The sequence below is a fragment of the Hipposideros armiger genome, unplaced genomic scaffold (genome assembly GCF_001890085.2).
Source record: "Hipposideros armiger isolate ML-2016 unplaced genomic scaffold, ASM189008v1 scaffold_15, whole genome shotgun sequence".
NCBI classification, from domain to species: Eukaryota; Metazoa; Chordata; class Mammalia; order Chiroptera; family Hipposideridae; genus Hipposideros; species Hipposideros armiger.
The window spans coordinates 4,431,788-4,442,958 of NW_017731365.1; the positions used below are offsets into that span (position 1 = coordinate 4,431,788).

The window sequence follows — 11,171 nt, forward strand, 5'->3', positions numbered from 1 at the left end:
CTTCCTTCTACACTTCCCAGCCCTTGGCAGGTCCCATGAGGATCTGAAGCTGGGGGCATTGGAGGACTGTCCCCCACCCCTGGCGAGTAAGACTTGCTAGGGGGAGTGGGGAGAGGCCTGGGCTGTCCATCACTCTTGGCCATTGCCAGCTAACTCCGGCCTCTCCTGGGTGGCACCAGGGGAGTTTTTGATCTCTCCTGTGGAGGGTGTGCTACGCGTCCGGAAGGATGTGGAACTGGACCGGGAAACAATTGCCTTCTATAACCTGACCATCTGTGCCCGCGACAGGGGGGTGCCCCCCCTCAGCTCCACGGTGAGTCTGGGAGCCCCATTCTACTGGCTTTATCTTGCTGCCCCTTGAGCTCTCCATAGAGACCCTGTAAACACTGTGCCCAGTGGGCACCCTTGTGCCCAGATAGGCCACACCCTACTCTGGAGCCAGCCCAGACACTCAGGGCCACTAACTGACTTGCGAGTACCTCTCGGGGCTCACCCATGGAGCCTGGACCTGGGGCCTCGTAGCCATGCGGGTCTCTGGGGTGGGGGTGGGGGGCGGGCTGCCTTGTCAGTGGGCCTGCAGTGGGCCTCTGCCCCTGTCACCCTGCCATTTCCAGCTTGCCTCTGCCTCTTTATCTTTTCTGCTTCCCTCTTATCCTCGTTTTCATCCTGTTGCCTTTTTCATTATCATTTACTTCTTCCTCTTTCTTCTCCATGACCAACCGCATCTTCCTCCTCAATTACCACCCCTTTGCCCTGTCTCACCCATCACCTCCTCCTCGACTACCATGCCCACCATCACTTTTTCTTCCTTCTCTCTCTTCTGTGTCTCCCCATGTCCCCATTTTCTCCTTGTCCTCCTCCCTCACCTCTGTCCCCCTCCTCCTCCTGACATGCCCCAGATGCTGGTAGGGATTCGGGTGCTGGACATCAACGACAACGACCCTGTGCTGCTGAACCTGCCCATGAACGTCACCGTCAGTGAGAACAGCCCTGTCTCCAGCTTCGTCGCCCACATCCTGGCCAGTGACGCTGACAGCGGGTGCAATGCCCTCCTCACCTTCAACATCACGGCAGGCAACCGGGAGCGGGCCTTCGCCATCAATGCCACGGTAGGGCCGGGACTGGCCCAAGGGAGGTCCCCAGGGTTTGTCCTTAAAAAAGAGGACCTTGCCCTAGAGGCTTTGCTAGTCGGCTGTCTGAGCTCCTCCTGGTTCCATTTCCTCCTTAAGCCTCCTCGGGCCACTGGGACTCAGAGTCTCTGTGGGAGGCATGGAACCTTGGATTCCCAGCTGAGCCCTCTCTGGGATCCCTGTCACCCCCAAGGCTTGTCATGTGCAGAGATGGGGCCAGAGCCTCAGTACCACTTGGTTTGTACCAAGGCACCCCTGTACGTCCTCACTTGACCTCTTGGAGTGTACCAGCTGCTGGTTCCAGGGCATCCTCAGAGGACCCATCCCCTTGAGGCAGCAAGACCTAGGCATTGATGGGTCACTCTTGCCCTAGCAAGACGCTGCCAGCCCAATTTGGCCTTCTAAGCCATATCTTTGGTGATTTAAGGAGGGGATTCACAGCCACTCTTAAAGCTGCTGGCAGAACACTTGGGTATCTATGGGCCAGGGCTCAAAGTGGGGAACATGTCACTGCTCAGCTCACAAGCCCTCCACATCCCAGACAGGGATCGTCACCGTGAACCGGCCCCTGGACCGCGAGCGGATCCCACAGTACAGGCTGACCATTTCCGTGAAGGACAACCCAGAGAATCCACGCATAGCCAGGAGGGTGAGGCTGGAGGGCATGGGGTAGGGGGTGGAGTGGGAAGGAAACGGGCTGGGTACTAAGACGCTGGCAGCTTGGCCAGGTAGTTTGATGCACAGGCTTTGGAGTGAGCAAGTGCTGGGTTCAAATCCCAGTTCTTCCTGTCAGTGGGTGTGTGGCTTTGGCCAGTCCATTTCTCTCAGCCTCCATTTTCTTTCTCTTCTGCAAAGTGAAGATCATACCTGCCCCAAAGTTGTGGAGATGACTTGAAGGAGCCATTATCCGTAAAGTCCTCAGCACGGTGCCTGGCACACAGCAAACACTCAGTAAACTCAGCTATCATCTCTTCTCACACCACTGACACGTGGGCATACACCATAGCCGTGTGTGCATACGGCCTGCATGCATTCAAAACACATGTCTGGGGTTCTGCAAGGGTTGCATTTTCCCCAAAGTGTGGCTTTCCCCCTCAAAAGCCAAAGAAGTTGTTTCTCTTTACTAAGAGGAGGTGGGTGTTGCAAGCACACGGTCCCTTTGGGGTAAGGGTCAGCCTTCCCTTCCCAGCCCAGGAGGTCTGGGGCAGGGCCCTGGCAGAGAGTCACTGGGTCCGGCTCCTCTCAGCTCTGCTTCTGACTAACTGCGTGGCTCAGCCAAGACACTGCCCTCCCCTGTGCTCAGTTTCCCCATGTGTGTAGGCCGAGGAGGCTTCAGGCTGGAGGGACTCAGAAGCCACTGGCCTCCTTCATCCTGTGCGCCTCGCCTGCCGTCCTTCTCTCACTTCCTCCCTCCCTCTTTTCTCTCCTCTCATTCTCCCTTCTCTGCTTGTGCTGTAGGAGGGCCTGGGTCACCCTGGGAAGCAGCAGCACTGAGTGGTGGGGTGACTCGGCCCGCTCTACCGCTAACTTGCCATGCTGCTTTGAATAGTCACCCCCTCTGGGCCTTGGTTTCCTCACCTCTGCGGTGGAGATAGTGTGCTGTGAACTTCACAACACCTCTGTAAGGGAGTTAAGATCCCCATTTGCCAGATTGGAAAACTGAGGCCCAGATCAGGGAAATTATTTGTTCAAGGCCAGCCAGTGAGTTGCTAACACAGAAGATACTTGAACCCAGGTCTCTGGACCCCTACTGTGAGCTTTTTAATCATCTACCTCTGTGCCCTGACCCCTCCTCGCCCCGCGCCACCTTCCAGCCCTCCTCCCACCGGAGCACTTTGCTAAAATATGGCCTACAACCTGCCCTCCCATCATACTCCCCACAGGATTTTGACTTCCTGCTGATCTTTCTTGCGGATGAGAATGACAACCACCCCATCTTTACTGAGAGCACCTACCATGCAGAGGTGATGGAGAACTCTCCTGCTGGTAGGTGCTGGGCCCGCCTGGGAACACCTGCTGCAGCCAGGCACCACTTGGGCCCCAGATGCCTACGATCCACCTTGTGCCTGATCGGGACCCAGCTGAGGCCTGGCTGGGGAGGCAGCCTCACCATATGGCCAAATACAGAGCTGGCGGGTACCCCTCCATAGAGAAAAGGAAGGGGCATAGCTCTGAGGGGCTGGTGGGCCCCTCTTTGGGGCTACCAAAGAGGCCACATGTCAGGCTGGAAGTCATCGATCCCCAAGGTGATCTGAAAGCAGCCCCACCGCCATCCAAGCGGGGTACTTAAGTGTGAGGATTGCCCAGGATGGAAGGAAGCCCACCCCTCCCTGCTCCCTCCACCCCAGGAGCACAGAGTATCCTAGAGGCTTCTGGAAGCTTAGGAAACATCTGTAATCAGAGGTGGGAGGCCAGGGGGGCCTGGGTAGCCCAGCAATGCTCTTCCCCCCCGCTTCCACACACACACGCATTGACTATCTTTACCTCTCTTCAGAGGGATAGAATCTCTTCTTTACTGTCCCCCAGGGAGGCCCCCTCACTCTTTCTCCATCCCCCCAAGCTTATAGTCTAAGTCAGAAAGAGATGAGCTGAGATACTCCCTGTCTCTGGCTGGACGTCCCCCTACATGAACTTGTTCCTTAATCCTGCCTGTGTAAATGCTCACACATGTGCCAGGACATGTTCTTGCCAGGGCACATGGGTGGGCCTACATGTGTGCATAAACACACACAGGCATGCGGGTGCTACACAGTGTACTCCATGTACAGGTGTGCCCACCTGCAGAAGCAGGCAGGTGTACAACCAGGGAACTCCTAGGCCTGCAAGTGCTCCCGTGTGCATGCTCATGGCCATGTGAACACGGAGTCCCACACACACGTGGATTCCTAGTCATGTATGGTCAGACATCTGTAAATAGTGTTGTGTACACACACATGTGAACAGACTGGGTGAGGTGTGCATACCTAGACAGGGCCCCCACACAGGAGGGGATGTCAGGGAGCCCTCAGACCCTCCGGCGGAGTGGCCAGCCTCAAAGGCTGCTGGGAAGGCAGGCGTGCTGCAGGCGGGCCAAAGGGGCTTGCTCACCACTGTTGTGTTTTCTCCCAGCAGGGCTTTGAGGCCGCTCCCCAGGCATCTGCGTCAGTCTGCCAAGGCTGCCGCAGCCGGGCCCAGGGCCTCCCCATCCCGTCCACCTCACTTCCCTCCCTCTCATCCATTGTCAACCATGGCTCACCGGGAAGAGGGTAGGGGAGGGGGGCGGGGGGGCTGGTCAGCCCTGCAGTAACCCCTGTCCACCTGGCCCAGGGACCCCCATCACGGTGCTCAACGGGCCCATCCTGGCCCTGGATGCAGACCTGGACGTCTATGCCGTGGTGACCTACCAGCTGCTGGGTGCCCAAAGTGGTCTCTTTGACATTGACAACAGTACTGGTGAGGCTTCTGCTCCTTTCCCCCTCTCCCCCCGCCCCCGCCCCCCCAGCACTCCCAGCCTGGCTCCATGTCTTCCAGCTGGGCTGGGAGTGAGCCCACTGCTAGATCTAGGGCCTCCTTTCTCAGTGCAGGATCTGGGCTCTCTGTGGAGACCCCATTCCTCACAGCCCCCATCTCACAGCTGAATTAGGCCACCTGGGGTCCAGGTGGGAGGACCCAGGAGGAGGCTTGAGGACAGCACAAGGGACCTGCTAGTGCATAAACTCTGAGCCTAGACAGAGCGCCCTCATCACACTCCCTCCATTTCCCCATGCCCAGGCCAGAGATTCAGGCCTCTGGTCAGCCGAAGTAGCCAAAGATCTATCCCCAAATCAGACCCAGCGCTCTCCAAGACCTTGTCGCATCAGTCTGGTCCTAGACAGTTGGCCAATTTGGTGACAGGTGACAGACAACAAAGAGGGCTATACTACTAGCACCTCTCTCAATAGCTCAGGTCAACCCTCCACCCTGGGTCACTCATTCCAGGCAGGACTCTGGAGAATTGCAGAGGGCACCTGGGGAGGGGGCAATCCCAGGAGACTGGCAGTTAGGGGACCACCTTAAACACTGGTTGTTGAGCCTTTGGGGAAGAAAGTCATTTGTTCCTTTCTCTGCTCCTCTTTCATCTCTTCCCCATATCGTACCCTCTTCTTTGCCTTCTGCTGGTTGGCTCTTACCCTGCCTCCCCACTGTACCCCTTTGCATCTCCTCGGCTGGTGGTGCCGGGTGCCAGGCGTGGTGACAGTGAGCTCAGGTGTTGTCATTGACCGAGAAGCCTTCTCACCTCCCATCCTGGAGCTGCTGCTGCTGGCTGAGGACATTGGGTTGCTCAACGGCACAGCTGACCTCTTTATCACCATCTTGGATGACAATGACAACTGGCCCACCTTTAACCCTGATGCCCTCACCATCCACCTGCTGGAGAACTGCCCGCCAGGTAAGCGGCCACAGGCCCCAGTCCCAGCCCCCAGGCAGGAGCTCGGTGGTGGTCTGTGGGAATTGGAGCCTCACAGATTGGAGGCAGAAGTTACCTCCAGTTGAGAGAAGGTTAGGCAGCAGAGTGAGTGGAGAGAGCCCTAGAGAGATTTAGGAGGCCCAGATCCCTTCTCTTCTCTGATCCACAGGGTCTTGTCTGCAAAACATGAGGATTTAGATACGTTCCATTCATGTTCCTGGATGGAAAAACCAACTGTTTTAAAATCAAACTAGGTTTAATGTGACTCCCATCAAAATCAAATAAGATTTGGGGGTAAATTTGATTCTAAAGGTCTTCTGGAAGAGTGAAACATCTTGAAAAATAAAAATAATAAGGCCAGATTTGCCTTACCAGATATTAAAGCATATTACAAAACTACAGTATTTAAAACCACGTAAATAGCAGCCAATAAGTGACAACTATGGTTACTGTTACTTTATTATCACAGTCGGTGTCTTCCTTTATTTTCTTTTTAACTCTCCCCAAGACCACTTGCAAAGCTCTTCTTGTATATATTGTGATTTTTTTTAATGAAGCTTATTTTTCATATTATAACCTGAATACAAATGCAATGTAGTATGTATTCATTGCAGTAAATTTTGATGTAAGAGAAGTCTAAAAAAAAGACCTTCATATCAGCCAGTCCTTCCACTTGGAGAAAACAAATAGTAATATTTCGGTAGTTCCATTTAGTTACTTTTCTATGATGTATTCTATTACAAAATATTAATTTTGTACCTTCTGAAATATTTTGTACCCTTAATAACACACTGAATTTTGAGCATTTTCCCATTAAAGATATTTCAAAAGACTGATTTAAAAAAAATTTCTTGTGATATGAGCACAAGAGTCTGGGACAAAGTAACCCAGAAATAGATACCAGTAAATTAAAATAAGTAATATTATGTGATAAAGGAAACAATGAAATCAGTAGCGAAAGCCAACTATTTAGTATGCAAAACACCCATTAATATTTAGTGTAGATTCTCTCCCCATACCAGACACCAAAATAAAATCCAAAGACATTCTAAAGAAAAAAATACAAAAGTAGAGAACATTAAAAAATGAAAAAAGAAGCTTTAGGTGATCTGACTTTGGGATAAGAAGGGTTTTTTTGTTTTGTTTTGTTTTTTTAATTTTATTGGGGAACAGCCATGGTCATTGGTTACACATTGCTTTCATGCTACAATGGCATAGTTGACTCATTTAAGGAGGGCACAGCTCACAGTGGCCCATGCGGGGATCGAACTGGCAACCTTGGTGTTAGTAGCACCACACTCTAACCAACTGAGGTAACCAGTCACCCCAAGAAGGTTTTAAGCATATTAAGAAAAAAAAAGAACTTTAAAAAGGAAAAGTATTAAATTTTTAATATTTATATTTCAGTGCATACAAAATTTAAACTTCTTTACATCAAATAATTATAACCAATATTGAAAGTCAAACAACATAATGAAAAACAGATATTTGTCACAAGTTATTATAATTATATAATTTGTATAAGTTTACAGAAAATGGGCAAAGGACAAAAGCAGACAATTTTGCAGAAGATACAACTAATCATTAAATTATTTAAAATTGTTCAATTCACAACTAAACAATGTAAAATAAGATACTGTTTTCCTACAAAATTGCAAACATGAAAAATGTATAAAAGGTATATTGTGGCAAGGCTGTGGTGAGAAGGGGCCATTGTGAACCCCCAATAAATGTATGTTGGTGTGATGGTTTTAGAAGAGCCACTGTCCTCAGCTACTCTCCATTCCCTCCCACCCCCCAGGATTATCAATCCTTCAGGTCACAGCCACAGATGAGGACAGTGGCCTCAATGGGGAACTGGTCTACCGAATAGAGGCCGGGGCTCAGGACCGCTTCCACATCCACCCGGTCACTGGGGTCATCCGTGTCGGCAATGTTACCATTGACAGGGAAGAGCAGGAATCCTACAGGCTGACAGTGGTGGCCACTGACCGAGGCACCGTCCCTCTCTCGGGCACGGTCATCATCACTATCCTTATCGATGATGTTAATGACTGCCGCCCCGAGTTCATCAACCCCATCCAGACGGTGAGCGTGCTAGAGTCAGCTGAGCCAGGCACTGTCATTGCCAATGTCACCGCCATCGACCGTGACCTCAATCCAATGTTGGAGTACCACATCATCAGCATCGTGGCCAAGGATGACACTGACCGCCTGGTGCCTGACCAGGAGGATGCCTTTGCTGTGAATATCAATACAGGTACAAGGGCCTGCTCCCCTCCCAACCCTAGTCCCGACTCCCTCCCCAGCCTCTTTGTTCCCTACTTTCCTCCTCACCTCCCTCTTCTGTGTTCTCTCTCTCTCTCTCTCTCTCTCTCTCTCTCTCTCTCTCTCTCTCTTTCTCTCTCTCTCTCTCTCTCTCTCTCTCTCTTTCTCTCTCTCTCTCTCTCTCTCTCTCCTCCCTCTTCCACCTTCTCCCCCCTCCCCCCTTTTCCTCAGCTGCTCCTCCGTCTACTCTCTTCTCTCCATTGACACCACGTCCTTCCTTCTCTTTTCCATCTCCCCCCTTGCTCCTTCCCTTTTTCTTTTCTCTTCTTCCTCCTCCCGTGATCACCTCCCTCTCTGATTCTCTCAGTCTATCAGTGTTGTATGAGAGTTCCCATCTCACCACACTCTTGCCAGCATTAAATGTTATAAAGTTTTTATATATTTATATATATATATAAATAAGTATATATTATATATTATAATGTTATGTTATAATTATAATAATATAATTATATATAATTAATGATCTTACACTATCACAAAACACAGAGAATTGTGACCTATCTTTTGTGATTTATGCAGCTTATTATAATTTTGATGGTTTTACCATTCTTCCAAAAGTTCAGTGTTTTTGCTCTTCTGCAGAGCTGGGGACCTTACATGGGACCTTACAGGCATACTTCTTGGAAGGCCCAGAGGAGTGACAGAAACACTAACATGGCTGTTACAAAATGCTAAAAATCATTGTTATTTAGAGAAATGCATAGTAAAACCCAAATAAGGTCGTTTTCCAAATGTGGTTAGCAGATATTAGGATGCTGGGCAATATTGAGTATTGGTCAAAATGTGGGGACATCAGAACCCTCATACACCACTATAGGAGTTTAGACCAATTTCACTAACAGATAGCAATCTAGCACAAAGTACACTCATACCCCAGGACCCAGCAATTCTGCTCCTGGGTATATGTCCCAAAGAAATTCTCAGGTCAATCATGGAACTATCTGAGGATGTTCACTGCAATGTTATTGGTGGTAGGAATTGGAGGCCACCCGGGCACCCATCCTTGGGAGATTGGAGGCTAAAATATTATGGGTGCATAACATTGGATACCAGGAAGCAGTTAGAAGCAACAGATTAGACTCACACAGAGCAACATTTAAGTAAGTACTTAAAAATCAGAACTTACTGAAAAGAGTAAAGAAATAGGACGGGAGATATGTATATATGTATCTCCCAATGCCATTTGCATAAATATAAGATACATATACTCAAAACAATACATAATTTTCAGGAAAATCAATAAAGTTTAAAAATACACTTCAATGCATTATAATATTTGCCCTAGAGAAGAAGGGAAGGGGCAAGGAGTAGGGAAATAAAAGGGAATAGACATACATAAAACAAGAATGGTGCCAATCACCACAGTGTGCAATGAACTAAAGAGGATGATTAACTCATTATGCATCTGAGATCCAAAGGAAAAAAGAAGACAGGAAAACCGTGAGCACTAGGAGAAGTCAAGTAGGTTAAGCCATGTCCCAGGTTAGCAAAATTCCAGCTGCAGTGATTGGTTAGGACCATGGAGAGTAGCTCCACCCCCATGCCCGACTTGATGCTATACCCTACTAGTGCCTCTACCACGGTCCTCTTTTCTGTTCTCCCTCCCTCCGACTGACTGGCTTCTCTCTATCTTTCTTTCCAGTGTCTTCTCTGCCCCCTCTTCCTCATGCTCTCCCCCACCTTCCTTGCTCACCTTCCCTCCCCCTTCCTCTCCTAGGCAGCTGGGCTCCCACGTGCTTCCCTGGCTCCCTTCCCCTCTGCCTCTTCTGCTCCACAGCCTCCCTCCAAAACCTCCTGCCCTGATCAACACTGAGCCCCACCGTCCCCTGTGCCCTGCTCTGCTGCATCCCCTCTGCACCCCGAACTAACTGATTTAACCCTCTTCTCTTTTCTTCACGACTGGCAGGCCCACAGGTTTGAGCTCTGTTTCTCTGTCACTTCCCACCTCATCTCTACTCTGCTTCACCCCATGCCTTCCTCCATACCCACCGCAGCCCCACCACCCTCCCCATCCTATGGGGCCCAGGCCAAGGCCGTGGCCCAGCCTTTGCAGACTGAATGCAGCCCCCCCTCTCCCCATCCTCGCTCCCCAGCCTCGGGGACGGGAGCGAGAGTAGGAAGAGGAGAAGGAGGAGGAGGCAGCAGCCCAGGGTAAGTGACTGCCCCATGGCTGGGGACCCGAGGAGGACAGAAGCCCAGCAGGGGGGTCTGCCGAGGGGACAGGGAACCCCAGAGGCCTCAGTGCCTGCGAGGGTGCTGGAAAGAGAGAGGGGTGGTTTCGCCCTAGATGCGGCTGATGGGAGGAGGAGCCACCAGGCCCTCCAACAGGCAGGAAGCAGAGAGGTCCCAACAGATCAGCCCCACTAGATCTGTCCCGGCCAGTTCTAAGTCTCTGGAGGGTTCCTCTGTGATGGGGAGCAGGTAGGGGCTCTGGGAGGGAGTGGGTAGGAGACAACTTGCTAGTACTAATGTAGGACTGCGTTCCTTTCCCACCGTCAGCCCATGTTATGCCCCACTTAATGGAGACACAGGAGTAGTCCTGACTATCCAGGTTGTTCCCTCCAGGGAATCCACTCCAGAGTTTTAGTGGCCTTGACCTTCCTTTATGCTTGATCTCCCTAGAATACAAGCATTCTCTAAATTGTGATAAAATAGACATAACGAAATTTACCACGTTAACCATCTTTAAATGTACATTCAGTGGTGCTCAGTATACTCACATTGTGGTGGAATACAAGCATTTTTAAACAATTACATGGTTCTCTATATACCAAGCACTGTTCTAAGCCCTTTACACTCATTTAATTGTTGTAATCCTCAAAATAGCCTATACGGTAGGTACTGTAATTACGCTTGTTTTAAAATGAGGAAGCAGGTGCAAAGAGGTTAAATAATGTGCCCAGGGTCACCAGCTAGTAAGCAATGATGGGCAGAGTGACGTGCCCCAGCTTGCAGTTGACTGTGGTCTCATCCCAGCCAAAGATGAGACCAGCACATCCCAGGTCCTTTGGGGACCACTGCCCTCATGGGGATCGGGAGGGTTGGCCAGGAGCATGCCTGGGAGGCCCAGAATTTGGCCTCCTTTTGGCCTGAACCTGACCTGGTCTGGTCTACAGGGTCTGTGATGGTGAAGTCCCCCCTGAACCGGGAGCTGGTTGCCACCTATGAGGTCACCGTCTCAGTGATTGACAATGCCAGCGACCTACCAGAGCGCTCTGTCAGCATGCCAGATGGTAAGGTTTCCACACACACACACACACACACACACACACACACACACACAC

At 50.8% G+C, this 11,171-nt stretch overlaps 1 protein-coding gene across 1 annotated transcript in view; it reads left to right on the forward strand.

Moving 5' to 3' along the window:
* Nucleotides 1–11,171, forward strand: part of CDH23 (cadherin related 23) — a 430,582-nt gene that overhangs the window by 402,963 nt on the left and 16,448 nt on the right. Inside the window, exons 39-46 of the mRNA XM_019624627.1 lie at nucleotides 180–313; nucleotides 900–1,109; nucleotides 1,672–1,779; nucleotides 3,014–3,116; nucleotides 4,437–4,562; nucleotides 5,335–5,538; nucleotides 7,358–7,816; nucleotides 11,004–11,120. Of these exons, the coding sequence (XP_019480172.1) occupies nucleotides 180–313; nucleotides 900–1,109; nucleotides 1,672–1,779; nucleotides 3,014–3,116; nucleotides 4,437–4,562; nucleotides 5,335–5,538; nucleotides 7,358–7,816; nucleotides 11,004–11,120 (1,461 nt within the window). The remainder of the gene's footprint in view (nucleotides 1–179; nucleotides 314–899; nucleotides 1,110–1,671; nucleotides 1,780–3,013; nucleotides 3,117–4,436; nucleotides 4,563–5,334; nucleotides 5,539–7,357; nucleotides 7,817–11,003; nucleotides 11,121–11,171) is intronic.